The sequence below is a fragment of the Trachemys scripta genome, chromosome 19 (assembly GCF_013100865.1).
Source record: "Trachemys scripta elegans isolate TJP31775 chromosome 19, CAS_Tse_1.0, whole genome shotgun sequence".
NCBI classification, from domain to species: Eukaryota; Metazoa; Chordata; order Testudines; family Emydidae; genus Trachemys; species Trachemys scripta.
The window spans coordinates 22,718,829-22,736,453 of NC_048316.1; the positions used below are offsets into that span (position 1 = coordinate 22,718,829).

The 17,625-nt window shown below is 43.0% G+C and overlaps 1 protein-coding gene and 1 long non-coding RNA gene across 8 annotated transcripts in view; one reads left to right on the forward strand and one right to left on the reverse strand.

Annotated features, from left to right (window-relative positions):
- The first annotated feature begins 1,296 nt into the window (after positions 1 to 1,296).
- Positions 1,297 to 17,625, forward strand: part of HP1BP3 (heterochromatin protein 1 binding protein 3) — a 55,814-nt gene continuing 39,485 nt past the window's right edge. The window contains exons 1-6 of one of the 7 annotated variants that reach the window (XM_034753703.1): positions 1,297 to 1,506; positions 1,979 to 2,081; positions 5,935 to 6,082; positions 8,192 to 8,351; positions 10,928 to 11,071; positions 11,946 to 12,026. In XM_034753703.1, coding sequence (XP_034609594.1) covers positions 1,411 to 1,506; positions 1,979 to 2,081; positions 5,935 to 6,082; positions 8,192 to 8,351; positions 10,928 to 11,071; positions 11,946 to 12,026 — 732 coding nt within the window. In that variant the 5' untranslated portion in view covers positions 1,297 to 1,410. Of the gene's footprint in view, positions 1,507 to 1,978; positions 2,082 to 4,389; positions 4,506 to 5,934; positions 6,083 to 8,191; positions 8,352 to 10,927; positions 11,072 to 11,945; positions 12,027 to 17,625 lie in introns of those variants that run through there. The other 6 variants (XM_034753706.1, XM_034753704.1, XM_034753707.1 and 3 more) reach the window with 6 other exon arrangements.
- LOC117868105 lies at positions 13,362 to 17,529 on the reverse strand. The gene is made up of 3 exons (XR_004643567.1): positions 17,445 to 17,529; positions 15,708 to 15,765; positions 13,362 to 13,902 (listed from the first exon to the last, which is right to left on the reverse strand). It is a non-coding gene; the product is annotated as an uncharacterized LOC117868105 (long non-coding RNA).

A 17,625-nucleotide genomic window follows, 5' to 3' on the forward strand; every position in this document is an offset into this window, starting at 1 on the left:
ACAGCAGACATAATATTTTAACAAAACAAGCATATGAATTTTTGAATTTCATTAAATCATCAAGTTTTTTAAAATCAGGTTTGTTTTTGTTAAAATTGTTTTCAACTAAAATAGTTAATTTTTTTTTTAAATATTTCATTTAAATAGACTGTCAGCCAGGTCAACACGAGAAACTTAAAATATTGGCTTCTAATATTAAAAAGGTTAGCTGCTAACTCAGTCGTCTTCACCTTCATTTTTCCTGTTTGTTCCTAATCTGGAAAAGAAAAACAAGTTTTCCTGCTTTTTCAGGTCCCAAAAGATTTCTCAATTTGGAATGAATTAGTCCAAAGGAAAAAAATATTCCTTCTACACTGGCAAAAGAAGCTACTGCTGTTAAAAGTGAGATTATCACTTCAACGGTCTCTGAATCCACGTGCTTAAGTGACTTCCTCCAGTTCATTGGTGTGACTTTCTTTAAAACATCATCAGCAAACATATATTTCTTGAATGGTTCTTATTCCCAGACTGGGTCTCTCTTACTGCCATTATAGGTTTTCCCTTCTAGTGAGAGAATGGTATAGTAGATCTCAAATCAGTTTATTTAATAACAATTTTGCTGTTAACAAGCATGTTATCTCTGGAGATACAAATCCACAGTTTGAGAACTGCAAAATTAAGCATCTTTGATGGTATCTTCTAGACTGAGCACCGAATCCCATTGGGTAGATAGAAAGATTAACCTAAATAATCTATACAGAAGCCCCTGGAACCCCATAAGGTTGGGTCCCTAATCCATGAACTATTGGAACTCATATACAAAATTTTTCTTAAACATTACATGAATATATTGTCTCATACTATAGAATTAGAATTTATAATCCCTATTCCATGATTAGATATCTTTGAGCTATAATGTATCTTAATTAAAACTATCATTAAGCAAGTTTTTTCCTCAAAAAGCATTTTATCAAAAAAATCTGATTTTAAATTAAAAAAAATCATTGATTTTTATCCACCCTGTGCTTTAGGCATAGTGTATTGTGGTGGTTCTATTTTTGAATGTTTCTTCCTTTGTGGTCTCCTTTTTTCCTTAGAAGGTGCATTAACAGAACAGACTGCTGCTATAGCTTCTGCCTTTGTCCTAGCTATGTATAATAGTTTGTGTGTGATGTTGTGGCATCTTTATTGAACATGAAGTATATGCTGTCAGTCATGTTGATATAAACAGTAATTCATCCTTTTTATTTTTTTTAAATCTTTAGTTTAATAGAAGTGGTTGTGTTTTGTTTTTTGTTAATCATACCAGATCTTTTCTGTACTTTAGGTTGACTCCTCACTGCACTGTGAAAACCATTAGGAAAAAATCTTTGTGGTTAAAACCTGGGGCTCCACAGTGTTACCTGCACTCGGGGCTAGAAATTAATTTAAATGGCGACTGATCTGTCTGAAGCTGAACCCTTACATCATAAGGCGCTTCCATTGTTAGCGGGAGCTCAGCTGATCCACACGGACAAGTTAAGTGAGGTAGGGTCTGACCCATTCTCCAAGCTCGCCCTTGGATCAGTCCTTGACTTCCAGCCCTGCTGAGGGTTATTTTACACTCTTCCTCCCCTGCTTGTAGGAAACTTGTTTGGGAGTCTGATTAAAACCCTGTAGGCATGCTTCCTCCCCTCCCCTGATTTCCCTGAGATGTGTCTGGTTTGCCAGAATCCTCAAATGTTCTCCTCATTTAATGAATTGAAATGAAAAGATTCTCTCTCATAAATTGTAAACTGGAATAAAATATGTGAAACTATTTTGTCTCCGAATGTGATTCAGAGAAGCTGGTTTGGGTTTTACCTGTAAGTTTAGAAAGCTGATTGCATCAGATCTTGCCTGGAAAATTTCTCCACACACTTCTTCCAGTAGCTTCTAATACTCTGCTTTAGGCCCATTTCAGGAACTTTCTCAGGCTCTTTCTCATATTTGCTTGATTTTCTTACTCTGTTTCTTAAAGAAGGTTGAAGACGACACCATGCCAATCCGTCGTGCTGTGAATTCTTCTGCTCGGGAAACTCCTCCCAAAAGCAAACCTGCTGAAGGTGAGGAGGCCAAGCCAGGTAAAATGAAATAATTGTATACTGAGTTACCAGTGTGTACACCAACACAGACTTCAGTTCTGTAATTCCTACATAGATATTACTGCCAAGTTTAGAGCAGTCACTAACAAAGAACTCCCATTCGTACGTCTTTTTTTTTTTTTTTGTAATTTAAGTTTTTTGTCTTGCAGCCATCATTTGCAATCTGAAACTGTACCTCACTTACTTACATGCACCAATATAAAACCACATATAAACTAAATTTGTTTTATGATTAATATAGTTGTGGCTTTACTGCATTGCATGAACATGTAACTAATAAGCATGGTCTGTTATGATTGCCTGTTGGTTGTTCAGGGTGAAAGTAGAGATATGTGGCTTTCATTGGTAGAAGGAAGGCAGTTTGCGATTGAGAAGGGGAGCTGACGAATGGAGTGTAGACAGGGTGCTGAATGACTTAACTGCATGTTTTTCTGCTTTTTTCTGTTGTGTTGATGGACTATGCAGTTTAGCAAGGTGTAACGTGTTGTGCTCTGGGGACCCACCTCACTTCCGGACCACAGCGTCCCCTTCAGGACACGGCCCTCCAGCTGTGCCCTAACTCCGTTGTCTCCCCCCGTCCGGGGAAACCGGCAGTCCTTCGCCTGGCCTCTCACCGCAGTGGCGAACTACAGCCTCTAGTCCAGCCCCTCACTCAGGGGCAAACTGCAGTCCTTTGGCAGACCACTTCCCCAGGCCTGCCCACTTCTCTGGGCCCCAATGCAGGGACCCTATAGCTGGCAGCCACTCACTGCCTCTCCTTCCCCTCTGCTGCTACCTGCTTTCCCTGGGCCACTTCCCCGTAGCGCCAGCACCTACTTGGCCCCTGTATCAAGGCTTCCGTCTGGGAGCCAGCCAGGCTGGAGCTCCGCTTACACCCCTGACCTTGCCCAGCACTGCTCTGTCCCAGGCACTTCTCTCTACAGGCAGCCAGTCCTTCTCCCTCAAGCTTCAGGGAGAGACTGAGCTCCTCTCTGCTCTGCAGCCCTTCTTATAGGGCCCAGCCTGGCCCTGATTGGCTGCTTCTAAGCCTTCCTCTGGTTGTCTGGGTTCTGCACAGCCACTCCAAGGTTTGCTATTAACCCTTTGCCAGCCAGTGAGGGGCAGCTACCCCGTCACACTACCTCTTTGTAAAATTGATGTACGTTGCATCTCTGATCATCTGCTGAATTTCTTGGCAAAGTGATTCTTGGATATCATATTGAGTTAATCCCACCGATTCCTTTTACCCTCTTTCTTATGGAAAAATGGAAATTAAAGCAAAAATAGTTGTTAATCCAGCATTTGAATTAATATTTTAAATTCACAAAATTTCAAAGAGAGATGTGCTCAGCAGAACTTCTTAAAGGGAGAGGGAAGATGGCTTTCCATAGTGCATAGAGTAGGTTGGGGCTCTCCATCCAAACAGGTAACGAATGGACAGTTGAAATAATGAATTTACCAGAAGTTTAATCATAGGACTGGAAGGGACCTCAAGAGGTCATCTAGTCCAGTCCCCTGCACTCATAGCAGGACTAAGTATTATCTAGACCATTCCTGACAAGTGTTTGTCTAACCTGCTCTTAAAAATCTCCAGTGATGGAGATTCCACCACCCTGACAGGAAGTTTTTCCTTATGTCCAACCTAAACTTCCCTTGCTGCAATTTTAAGCCCATTGCTTCTTGTCCTGTCCTCAGAGGTTAAGAAGAAAAGTTTTTCTCCCTCTTCTTTGTAACAACCTTTTATGTACTTGAAAACTGTTATGTCCCCTCTGTCTTCTCTTTTCCTGACTAAACAAACCCAGTTTTTTCAGTCTTCCCTCATAGGTCATACTTTCTAGACCTTTAATCATTTTTGTAGCTCTTCTCTGGACTTTCTCCAATTTGTCCACATATTTCCTGAAATGTGGTGCCCAGAACTGGATACAATACTCTGGTTGAGGCCTAATCAGCGCAGAGTAGAGCAGAATAATTACTTCTCGTGTCTTGCTTACAACACTCCTGCTAATACATCCCAGAATGATGTTTGGGTTTTTTGCAACCATGTTACACTGAGTCATATTTAGCTTATGGTCCACTATGACCCCCAGATCCCTTTCTGCAGTACTGTTTCCTAGGCAGTCATTTCCCATTTTGTATGTGTGCAACTGCTTGTTTCTTCCTAAATGAAGTACTTTGCATATGTTCTTATTGAATTTCATCCTATTTAATTCAGACTATTTCTCCAGTTTGTTCAGATCATTTTGAATTTTAATCCTATCCTCCAAAGCACTTACAACCCCTCACAGCTTGGTATCGTCCGCAAACTTAATAAGTGTACTCTCTGCTATTATCCAAATCATTGATGAAGATATTGAACAGAACCGAACCCAGAAACGAAAACTCTAAGGCCCTGTCTAGGACCATGCATGACTAGTGAACATTTAGGTAACATGTTAACATTTTTAAACACTACTGTTTAGTATAAACAAAGACTGTGATGTTTTAAAAACATTACTTGGTCATGATCAAACCTGTTCTTGAAAACAAAAGAATACCAGCCTGGGTATGTTTATATTGATCTCAAGTTTTTGGAAAACTTGTTTTTTGTATCTAAATGTTGTCAAATTTTTACCTGGCAGTGTCTCTTCAGTATTAAAAGGTGTGTAAGGATGCCAGATATCATCTCAGTCTAGGCAAAAACCTTTCCACTTCATCTAGAGTTAGCACTAAACAGAGATGATAGTGGCTTCTTCTGTGGCATCTCACTTGAGTGACCACAATGATAGTAAACTTCCATAGTCTAGAACAGGTGGGCAACCTACGGCACGTGTACCAAAGGTGGCATGTGAGCCAATTTTTGATGGCACGCAGCGCGGGCTGAGCCACTCACCTCGCCGCCGCTCTGGGGTTCCCACTGCTGGCCCCTTGCCTGACAGGGTCCTGCCGTCAGTCCCACTCAGCACCCGCTGCTGGCTTGGGTGAAGGAACCCCAGGCTGGCAGCGGGCTGAGACCCTGGCTGGCAGGAGCCAGTGCCCGAAACCCCAGAGTAGCGGTGGCCTGAGCTGCTCAGTCACTGCTCTGGGGGTTCTGGCTGCTAGCCCCTGTCCGCAGCCCCACTCACCTTGCTTCTGGTTGGAGTTCCAGCACAGGCCCCCTGCCAGACGGGGTCCAGGCCTCCGGCCCTGCTCAACCCTGCTAGCTCCACTCATCTTAGCTGCCAATCTGGGGTTCCAGCCGGTTAACAACTGATCACTCAGAAGCCTGTGTGCTGCTTAAAGTATCCAAATAGGTGCCAGACATTGGAAAACTCAGCAAGGGCAAGGATCACAGTAAATTAAAATGCGGATCTTATCAGTGTAATTTTAAATAAAGCTTCTGAAACATTTTGAAAACCTTGTTTACTTTACATATAACAGTAGTTTGGTTATATATATTAGACTTAGAGAGAGAGAGACTTTCTAAAAAACGTTAAAATGTATTACCGGCATGCGAAGCCTTAAATTAAAATGTATAAATGAAGACTCGGCACACCACTGCTGAAAGGTTGCCGACCCCGGTGTAGGAAAAGAAAATGGGGGGGGGGGGAGTGGGTGAAATGAGAAGTGAGTTAATTCGGTTTGAGAATTTTTATGTAATGTCTGTTTTGACGCTTGCTCTGGCATTTTGACTGCTAATCATGACATACTGAAGAGATTAATAAATTAATAGAACTATTTAAAGTTTAGTTTAAATGGATCATTTGAGTTTTTCACAGAGATTATCTGGGGAAATGGCTGCTTTTGGGTGTGTTTTATAAACTCTCCCTGTGCCTTTTTTTTAAAGAGTAGAGTTTTGTTTTGGATGCAGACTTTGTATTTCCAATTCTTTCATTAGACCCGGAAATCAGCTCAGAGGAATCTGCTTCTACTGGAGAGGAGCAAGAGAATGAAACTCCACCTGCTACATCCAGTGAGACCGAGCAGCCAAAAGAACCAGAGAGTGAGAAGGGAGAAGCAAAGTCTTCTGAAGAAACCAAAAAAGAGTAAGATATACTCCTTGCTGAGTGCCTGGAATTGGGGGGGATTGTAGGGGAAGTTGGAAATTTTTTTGTAAAGGATCTTAATGAAAAAAGACAACTAAAATTTTCTTAAACTAAGGATGGAAGCCAAAATGCAGCTGCTGTTTTTGAAGTTGAGTATTTTTGTTTTGGGGTGGAACAAATTCCTTGGGTTCATCCAATAGCAGATAACTTTTCCCAGGAAATGATTTGTGTGGAATTTTCCCTTGCAAACCAGATTTGCCTGGAAAATACATGTTTTCTGCAAACCGGTTTGCCAGTCTGAATATATTGAACATATTCTCCATCTTTTGGGTTTCCATTTGTGCAGGGAGAGGGATATACTTGCGTCACTTGACTGCTGACCTGAAATGAGCAATTCTTCTTTGAGGTGGTTCTGCATATTACTGTTTGTGGGATGTACATACACACAAACTCCTGTTTTGACCCAGAGAATCTACAGCTAGTTGTGAAAAGGAAGGCACTGAAGAGGATGGGAACTGTGTACTCTTGGGGCACAGAATGCTTACTTGTGGTCCCAACAGGCATTGCTTTTCTAGAAGATTCCGAAGTGCAGCTGGGCTGTAGGCAAATCCCACAAATGTAAATAAGTAGGAGTAATATTCAGGCAAACTGTCTTTCCTGTCCTAGTCAGAGATTCTGTGTAATGGGCTCCACTGTTAGCACCTTGTTCTGTTACCGCATTCCCAGAATGTGAAGTAAGTGTTTTATTGCATTTGATGCTGTTTCCCAAGAAGAAAACCCTTGAGGTTGCTCCAAACTGGTGTCCCTCCCCCACTTTGTGGTTGCAAATAATTCTTCCTGTTGTGCCACTTTCCAATGAACTTAAATAAATCCTTGCTGCAATTCAAAATCAGTTTTGCTAGACTGATAAATTAGTGTTTTATATGTGCTATGAGGTCCTATTCCTGTAACCTTCTTATGACAGTTACTTTGTCTCTTCCCTGATGAGGCAGAGCCCTTGCAGAAGTTTTATTGAACAGCCAATATGCCATGTTAGTATGCTGTAAGGGTGCTATCAGGAGTGCAAAGCTTTCTGCATTATCTTCTGACTAACTCTGACAGTCCATCACAGGGGGCTAGGTATATACTGGGGTATGTCTTCACTACTGGCTGGATCTGTGGGCAGGGATCGATTTATTGCGTCTAGTCTGGACGAGGTAAGTCAATCCCCGAGCCCTCTCCTGTCGACTCCTGTACTCCAGCTCAATGAGAGGCGCAGGCAGAGTCAACGGGGGAGCAGCAGCAGTCGACTAGATCTAAGTACATCAACTTCAGCTATGTTATTCACATAGCTGAAGTTGCATAACTTAGATCGATTTCCTCCCCCCCCCCCCCCCCAAAAAAAAAGTGTAGACCAGGCCTAGGAGCCCTATGACAATGTAGGTATAGTACTATACTGTACTGGCAAAGTGCTCCCAGTGTGGACACAGCTTGTTCTAATAAAACTGTACTTTTGCTCACATAGTTCCTTCTAGGTATCATGTCTGTTCTCTCACACCCTCACCCTCCAAAAGCTTAACCAAGCATCATTGGCAGAAGTGCAGTTTTGCCAATATAACGATTTACATTAGAGACCATTACAGCTGTGTTGGTCACACCTGACTGACACAGGTATGTCCACAAAAGTTTGTAGGGTAGACCTGGCCTGCATATGGGCCTCCATTCTGTCTTGGAACCCTGTGTTATCCAAAGGAAAGTTACAGAGTTGTGTGATATACTGTGTGAATCCTTCTGGCCGAAGGGACAAGGGCAGATCTCTAGTTCCTTGTGTCCTTGTTGGTCTTGAACACGTCTGTTAGTTATGCAATAAATTAATTGGTCTTTTTGAGGGGTTTGGGATTTATCCTCTGGTACTGAACTACCACAGTCTATGCTTCAAAATATATCAATTTAATATAAAGTCCTCAGTGCTTTATCCACTTAGCCTCCTCCTATATTTTTTTAAAAAGCCCTTCCTTTTCAAGACAACCTTTTGAGATTTTTTTTTTTCCTTTGTTTTGCTTCTTTGCTCCATGGGCTGTCTCGGTGCAGTATCTGTTGTCTTACTGTCACTATTTTTTTCCCCCTAAGTGAGAAGGATCAGTCTAAAGAAAAGGAGAAGAAAGTGAAAAAGACCATTCCCTCATGGGCAACACTTTCTGCTAGCCAACTAGCTAGAGCACAGAAACAAACACAGATGGCTGCCTCCTCACGCCCAAAGATGGATGCTATCTTAACTGAGGCCATCAAGGCAAGTGGAAGACTTCATTCCCTTTGTATGTCAGATATAAAATATATTATGAATTTGAGGATTCTTAGGATTCACAGTTGCATCCTTGCAGTTTCTTATCTTGGGACTAATATATACTTAATTCTGACTGTGGGTAAGCAAAATCACCTTTAGCATGTGTTAAGGCATGGACAAGTAGGTATTCAGATACTACAAGGAGTATGTTATAAGTGCGTAGATAAGGCAAGAGATCCTGTATCTGTATTAACATAACTGTGCTGCTACGATGGTGGGGCAGGGAAAAATAATCATAATAGGAGGTCCAGAAATCCCACTGTAATGTTGTGCCCTTGTGTTCAGGTCAGCTTTCTGTATAGACATGAATAATACTGTACTTTTAAAGGGAAACTTCCTTTTGTAGTGTAGTTATACCATTAGCTATAATACATTGTATACTGTTGGACTTTGGTGACAGAAATTCCTTGTGGTCAGATGGGTGTGTGTGTGTGTGTGTGTGTTTTCTCTCTCTGCTGTCCCAGCTCTGCGGAGATAGCAGACTTTGATTGAGCTGCCCACTAAATCCACAGACTCGGTTTTCAGCAAAGGAACTTGGTCAGGTTTATTGCCGACTAACGGTGCTAATGCCATGGCTCAGTGGTACACTAACACATGTATGCTCGTGACAATGGACTGGCTCAGTGAATGGCTGGACTTTCCATTCTTCCCTTGGCCAGACAAAGACACTACCTCTGAGATACATCTTTATACACAGATACAAACAAGTTACGTGTTGCCCCCTTGACGTGGCTAGTTACTGCCCTCAGACACCCTGTGTTACTGCCCTCAGTTACCTAGATACCACCCTGTGATGTAGCTAACCACCACCCATTACCATGTACCTATTGGTTCGATCAAAACATCTCTATCCATCATGCTGTTATCCTGACCTTATCTTCAAGATGGGTTAGCATGTTCCTGTTATCTTTTGGGGAATGTGTTGGTATCGAAGTCTTCTGGTACCACCCCTCTGGAATGGGTTTGCATGCATGGCCTGTGCCTAGCACTTCTTAGGAATTAGTGCAGAAACACAATCAGCCCTGTTCTTGCCAGATTTTGTGAGCAGGCCCTACGTAGCTCGCAGCCTGATTCTGCTTTATATCAGCACAGCTTTGACCATTATTTTAGCTCAGGCCTCTGATACAAGGCTTATGTTTCAAGTCCTCTTTCTACTACACTCTTGACTCCTGGCACTTGAGTTCTGTTTCTCAGTCAGTGATGTAACTGAGGGGGGCTCTTGACTAACTTTTCTCTGTCTAGACTTTGTTCCTCTTCCTGCTTGACTCATTAGAAACTGTTGCATTGACTTTGGTTGACTGCTGGCCTCAGTTAACCAATCTGCTGTGCTTCTGCTTCTAGCTGTGTTCTACCGGACTTATATTGATTGGCACAGCAATTTGCTATGTGTGTCTTTCAAAGCTCAAAATGGATGAAATACTGCAAATTAAGTCCAAAAATGTCAGTGGTCTTAAGTCTACTTCATCCCCACTTCTGGCTCTGGCCCAAGCTCCTTTTTGTAGCAGTAACACTGCCACCTTCCCCTTAGAACTCACTCAATGCACACTCCCTTCGCAGGGAGTCTGGGCTCCACCAGCCTTGGTTGCAAAAGACTCTACCTCTCCTGCCCCTGCAGTCTACCGAAGTTTCGTCAAAATCCATTGGAGGAAGAGAGAAGAAATGCTCTAAACTCTAGGTTGCTCTAAATCCTAGATTGCTGGCTGTTATTTAGAAGAGGCAGGTAACGGTGTAGATACTAAGGCTCATAACTGTGCTCTGTGTGGGTTAAATTCATCCCATGTTACATGACTGTACATGTGGGTAGTCGTCCTAAATCTACCTAGACCTGCAAATTGACTTTATACCTAGAGTTTCATCAAGTTAAACCCTTGGAACTACCAATTAATTGATTTAAAAAAAAAAAAAAATCTTAAGTAATTGATTTAGGATAACAACTGGGCTACAAAACAAGCAGAATTATAGTATTGTTATAATCTCAAGAGATCTTATACTTAACAAGGAGATTTTAAAGTAACATTTGGTATCCTAAACCTGAATCCCTGAAAGAAGCAACTTTAAAATATGAATTTGTAGCTTAGTTTCTGTTTTTAGCCTGCTAGTTTCACTCTCAACATTCATGGCAAAAAATTGGGAGTGGAAATTTGGCAATTACTTCCGTAACTGTAACTTGGTCTGACATGGGTGGAACATATTAACAGTTGTGCAGTTGTTGTTTTGCTGTAAGGAGTGACAGGCTCTGTTACAACAAAAATTGCTACTCCATGACACAGGACAAGTGAGCTGTCCACCTGTTTACCACACTACTTTCATGTTGTCTGCTGTTCAGTCGGTCTGTGAAGGGTAGAAAGATGTGACATTGTTAGTGCTATTCTTTGCTTCTGAAACCAATGTGGGACCAAGGCAGCCCTGGCATGTTGGGCCACTGTGCCGTCATATATGCAACAGTTAATCTCTACCCCTCTGGTCCCATGGAGAGGTAGTTCTGTTGCATGTGGTTTGTTAACTTGTTGGTTCTATTTCAGGCATGCTTTCAAAAGAGTGGTGCATCAGTGGTTGCCATACGTAAATACATTATCCACAAGTACCCTTCCCTGGAGCTTGAGAGGAGAGGCTATCTTCTAAAGCAAGCGCTGAAAAGGGAGCTGGAGAGGGGAGTCATCAGACAGGTAAGAGCCACTTTGAGCAGCACTGCAGAGGTGGGTGAAAACACCCATGTTAACCAAGTAGTGAGACACTCAATAGTCATGTCATTTGGGTGATCTTGTTCTCCCTCATGAAGGTTACTATACCTTTGTCTCAGCTTCTTTGATCATTGACAGAGTGTCAACATTGTTCTAGGAACCATATACTTCCTAAGTTTCTGGACAAGATACAGTTGTCTATATCTTGATGGTGAACTGTGGTTTATGGCATTGCAACCGCTTGTGTTTTCACCGTAAGTTTTAGCTGTCTCACCTTTGTATCAGCATGTCTCATTTAAAAGTATGTTTTGTCCTGGCAACATCAGATTTCCAGCATCACAGGATCATCTGCTCAAGGCATTGTGCTATTATAATTGCCTTTTGTTACCAACTAGCTCCTTTAGTCTTACAGAAAGGTCAGCCCCTATTGTTTAAAATCACCAGTGCCTCTGAGGTTCATTGTGCTGCTCTCTATGATTACGATAGAGGGCTCAAATCCAAGTCTCTGGATTTGTGGCAGTTTACTGCCAGGATGCCTTCCAATCTAAGACTGTCTTTTGTCAGTTGGGGGTGTGGGGGGGAGAAAAAATCCCTGACCGACAAAAGTTTTACCGATGAACAGCACCGGTGTGGACAGCACTTTGTCAGCTGGAGACGCTCTCCTACCAACAAAGCTACCGCCCTTCATTGGGGGTGGTTTTATTTTGTTGGCAGGAGAGCTCTCCTGTGTCCCTGTAAGGTGCGCAGTGTACAGGTAATTCTTTGGCACGATATACTACATCCTTTCTCAACTGGCCATTATTGAAAGTTAATTTATTGCTTACTTGGGAATGAAATGGAAATTATTCTTTTAAAATAGGTGAAAGGAAAGGGAGCCTCTGGGAGTTTTGTGGTGGTCTCTAATGCAGGGAAAACTGTTCCGAAATCCAGAGACAGAAAGGTAAGATGTATCCGTTTTAATAATAAATATGGTCTCAAAGGCCTTTGAGGTGCCCAGCAAAATACAACAAAAAACATATTGTACAAAATGCAGTATGGCCAAAAACCAGACACTCAACAGCTGCACCTTCCCCCCCAAATATAATCAGTAAAACATGTTCTCACAGGTAATTTTTTCCTATCCTAGAAATCATTTATTTGGTCTGTCTAGTTCTTAATGAGACAAGGTGGGTTACATAATATCTCTTACTGGATCAACTTCTGTTAATGGAAGGTACAAGCTTTCAGGCTTCATAGAGCTCTTTTTCGGCTCCGGAAAAAGTAATCCGTGTCACAGCTAAATACCAGGTGGGACAGATTGTTAAGCATAAGGGGTTAACACATTGCAGGAAACCATTTAAAATGATTTTAGCAATAGTACCTCTACAGTCATAGGAAAAGAAGGTTAGTAGGTTACAAATTGTAATTAGCTGTAAAACCAGTGTCTTTGAGTCCATGACTTTTAGTGTCTAACAGAGTTATGAATTTATGGTCCCAGGGCCTTCTTTTGAAGTTTCCTTTGAGGATGAGGACTGAAAAGTCAGATATGGATATTTGCAAAAAGTATTCACCCACAATTGTATAGTGTGGGTTGTGGGTTTTTTTTTTTTTTTTTTTTTTCTTCCTGTGAGAGCTCATTCGAGAACGTAGTGGTGTCTCACTTCACCCACATAGTTCTTGTAGGGGCATTTGATGCACTGGCTGAGATACATCAAACATTGTGGTAGGTACATGTAGGACACATGGATTTTGAAAGGAACCTACTGCAGAGTTGTTTCTTTTTTAAAATAAAGCTGTGTTGCTGCATTAAAGACTACTGCAGCTGATCCATGCTAATATGTCACTTCATGTCCTTGCAAAGCATTGAAGCAAATCAGTATTTCTCATCGCTGTTTGCTTTCTTCATGTAGGATAACTTAGCCTGCTGCAGCAGCAATTAATAATCTAATTAAAAACAAGTAGCTAGCAACCTGGCCTGTTGTGAAAACTGTCTGGATGTGCAGTTCCCACACGTGAATAACTATTCACAAATCTTCTGCATTTTCTTGCCTTTGATTCTTCACCAGGATATTTTTGTGTAAAGAGCAGAACTCCCCTTTCTAATCATCCATCTCCTACTACTGTGGAACTGATAGGGAAACCAACGTGTGAAGGCTTGATTAAAAGGAACACCGACTTAAAAATCACACTCCGGTCTTTTTTGTTTCTACAGATTAATAGAACTGATGCAGAATGCATGGGGGAACCTCACCTCTTCAGTTTTGCTTTTGTGCATTTGATGATAATGTAAAGTCAGAGTCACATAAACAGTTAAAAACTTTCACACAGCAATTAGGAATGGGAGAAGAGACATTAAAACGATAAAAAGGAAGATGTGACTAAACCCACATGTGGTCAAGAGCATTCAGGTCAGGTGTATTAACTCTGTTATTTAAGGCTGGGATTGTAAGTGCCCAGCTCCATTAGGCTCCTTTGAAAATCCCAGACAAATTGACTAGATTTCATGTAAACAATGCCCCTTTAACTTGTTGATGCAACATTAAGTTTGAAAAGCTGCCTTATTATAACTTTGTTTTATTAAACATGTAGCCAGGTTCTTCAAGTGCTGATCCCTATTCATTGTGGGTGTGCACGCTCTGTGTACCTGGTACTGGAAATTCTTCAATACCAGTGTCCGTTGGTCCATGCTTGCACTCTGCACCCCATTGTGCCCCCAACCAAGAACATAAGGGGTGGTGCGGATCAGCAGTCCCTCCAGTTCCTTTTCTACAACTTGTGGTCTGTGATGGAACCCTCCTATGTCCAATTCTGCTCTTCAATGCTCTGCTTCGTCAAACCTGTAAATATTGTAAATAGTTGTTCAAAATTTTAAATAGCTTGAGTTTTGGGTACCTATTATGCCCAAAGTTCCAGGCTTCAAGCCTTGCCTGGCTAGCCCCAGGTCTTCCTACTGAGCGACCCACATGAGAGCTGCCTGTATTACCTCGGGGAAGCACACATCCCTTCAAAGTGTGGCATCTGCCACGCTTCTCCCTGTGTACCAGGCAATCTCACTAATTCAGGCTCAGAAGCTCTGGAGCTCTCCATGAGGCCCTGTTCAGAACCTGGGCCCTCCTACTCCCCAACTACCTATTCAGAGCCTCCGGGCAACACCCTTCCTGTGTCTTGTCCCAACAGGTGGGAGGCCTCGAGAAATGGACTATCAAGCAGAAGCATGAGGAAGGCAAGGGCCAACAACCCCACAAGAAGAGGGACACATCTCCCCATAAATTCTCTAAAAACAGGTCTCCTTTGTCTCTTCCTCCTGCTAGACTCTGTGCCCCAGAACAGGTGCACCTGGACTACAGGAAGAAGATTACATTGACGGTATTGGGAGCTTCCAAGGCGCTGAAAACTTCCAGTGAAAGTACAGTAACGACTCATGCACTGCATAGAAACAGAAGGGATCATTCTCTCTCTGCACTGGTGGTACTGGCCCTGCATAAGTCCTCCACTTCTAAGGTGAGATGGACAATTCAGGCCAAGCCCAAGACATCTGGCAGGCTGAACCTCAATATGCCCTCTTCTAGGGACTAGCTATTTATACAGATCTGGAATCCTCAGTCATTCTTAGATCCAATCCTGCTATAGGATGTCCTGACTCAGTCAGGCCAACATCCACCAATAGCTTGCCCCAGCTGTGAATTGGAAGCTCCAGTGCAGTCATGTGCTCCCCATCTACTCCTGTTCCGGATAGGTCAGGATAGGATTCCACGGTACCTTTGGCTCCAGTGTTGGAGCATGACATAAGAATGGCCATACTGGGTCAGACCAATGGTCTGTCTAGCCCAGTATCCTGTCTCCCAATAGTGGCCAGTGCCAGATGATTCAGAGGAAATTAATAAAACAGGGCATTTATCAAGTGATTCATCTCCTGTCATCCAGTCCCAGCTTCTAGCAGTCAGAGATTTAGGGACATCCAGAATATGGGGTTGTCCCTGACCATCATGGCTAATAGTCCATTGATGGTCCGTGTTAGGAGAATGTGAAGTAAATAGGGTAAAGACTAAACAATAATAAATAATCTTGCTTCTGGCCTTGCTTTTAGTTTAAACAGGCTGAATAAGCAAGCAAAAGAATGTAAGCAAGCAAAAGTAAGCACAAGGCTGCACTCCCCTCCTTCTCCCTCCCCTTGCCCCCCAGCTGGTAGCCTTACCTTTCAGTAACAAGAGAAGATAAGGGACCTAATCAGTTGCTATGGTAACCAAGCAGCTGGAGGAGCAGGGAAAGTGTAAGGAGGAGACACAAAGTCTGCAAGAAAGTGATCATGGCCAAAAGTAACCTCGCTCCTTAACCCTCCCATCAGGTACATAAGAGGTGGGCTCATCGCCCCCCAGACACAAGACACCCCCCCCCTCCCAGAACAGAACATGACCGTATATTGGAAGGGGTGGTACCAAGGGAGGGACACTACAAGTATAATTAAGTTTACCAGTGGGGCGGAAGCAAATTCCATTCCCTCTCTACGCTCTCCCTTAACCCATATGGCTGGAATTGGTTCCCATTCCTCTTCCCCCTTCATTAAATCACAGGTGGGTATTCGGTGAGTGGTTACACCTCTGTTCTGGATTATTAAACATTCACATCCACAGGTATCATTTACCTTTCCACATTTTAGCGTTGTTGATTTTCTCCATTCCACCATCCTTTGAATTTTGTTTCTGTAAAACAAATAACATCATTGTTTCCTGTTTCTCATCTTTTGTGTGCTTGTACCTCTTTATTTGTGTACAATGAACCCACTCCTGTTGCCAGTAATAGTAAACTGAGCCCTAATTGGTTAAGGACCAGGTAAAGGCCCTTCCATTCATGAATGGTGGTGTCCTGGAATCGTAGAATCATAGAAGATTAGGGTTAGAAGAGATTTCAGGAGGTCAACTAGTCCAACCCCCTGCTCAAAGCAGGACCAACCCCATCTAAATCATCCCAGCCAGGGTTTTATCAAACTGGGAATCTGGTATATCACTCAATCACCCACTGTGGTATATTGTGTTCTCCTGGTAGATTATACCATGTTTTGACTTTTGCTGCTCCTTGCTTATTTTGCCAGGCCACTGCCTGCTGTGGTTAATTAGGTTTAAAACCCATTCTTGTGTTAATCCATGTATAGTAATCGCTCCAGGTACTGGAGCAAGCGCAATTTCCCACTGTTCCATTGGCCTTCCCATAAGAGCTTCATGGGGGGGGGAGAATCCTGTACCTTTTGATTCTCGGGCCCGTATTCTCATTAGAACAAAGGGTAACAATTGTGACCAATTTTTCCCTCCTTTTTCTACCCCCCTTCTCAATTCACTTTTAATAGTGCGATTCATGCGTTCCACCTGTCCCACAGCCTGCGGGTGATAAGCAATATGGAACAGCTGTGTGATTCCGGTGAGTGCTGTGAGCTCCCCCATCAGATCTGATTGGAAAGCAGCTCCTTGGTCAGAGTCAATTTATTTTTGAAACCCCCCCCCCCCCCCCCCCCAACAAGTAAATACCTTATTGACCAGATTTTTAGCTGTCACCTTGGCAGTTTGGTATCCTGTTTGGAATGCCTCCACCCACCTGCTAAAAGCATCTACCACCACCAGTATAAATGGATTCCCCCCCCCCCCTGTAATTTAATGGTAGGGGTCCTACATAATCCATCTGTATCCTTTCCCAAGGTCCCCATGGGACTTGTCTCATTAAGCTCCCCCCAACCACCCTGTGAGTCTGTGACATTTCCCCCCCGCCCCCCAAGGAATTGTCCAGCATGGCTGGCATCCCACACTGTCGCACTCTACTCTACTGTCTTAGCTGCCTCCAGAAAGTATTTTGATGCGCTACATGAGGGCATCTACCAGTCTCTGCGCTGCTCACTATCCCCACTTTTGGTGGCTGTCTGGCCCATTGTCTCCCAGTTCTCTTGCATTATCACAGTGGACAAATGAGTCCTGGATGCTATCAAACAGCTACACACTAAAGTTGCTCTCTCCCCATCCCAGTCCCTTTTCAGGGACCCGTCTCATTAGAGAATTCTCAAAATAGAGCCCATACTACCAAGTCTTTTACCCAAGGTACTTCTCATGCCTAAAAGAAGGGGGGCTGGAGGCCCATGCTGTACCTCAGGCAGTTGAATGTCTTCAGCGCTCAAAGTTCAGGATGATCACCCTGGCCTCTGATACCCTCCCTCAACTGAGGTGACTGGTTTACAGCCCTTGATTTGAAAGAGGCATACTTTCATTTGGACATTCCCCTTCTCTTCCCCTCCTTCCCCCCCCCCCCCCAAGGAAAAAAAAAGGTTCCTCCTGATGGCCCTGAGGGTCTTTACAAAAGCGCTTATACTGGTAGCCAAGGCAGACCAACATTTTCCTACCTGGAGGATTGGCTGCTCGTGGGTTGGTCATGTCAGGAAATGTAAGCAGCAGCCCCTGCTGCACTTCAGCTCCTTCATTCCTGAGATTCCAGCTAAATTTAGACAAGTCAACTTTAATGCCCACACAAATCATATAATTAGTCGGGATGGATCTGAACTCATTCATAGCAATGGCCTACTT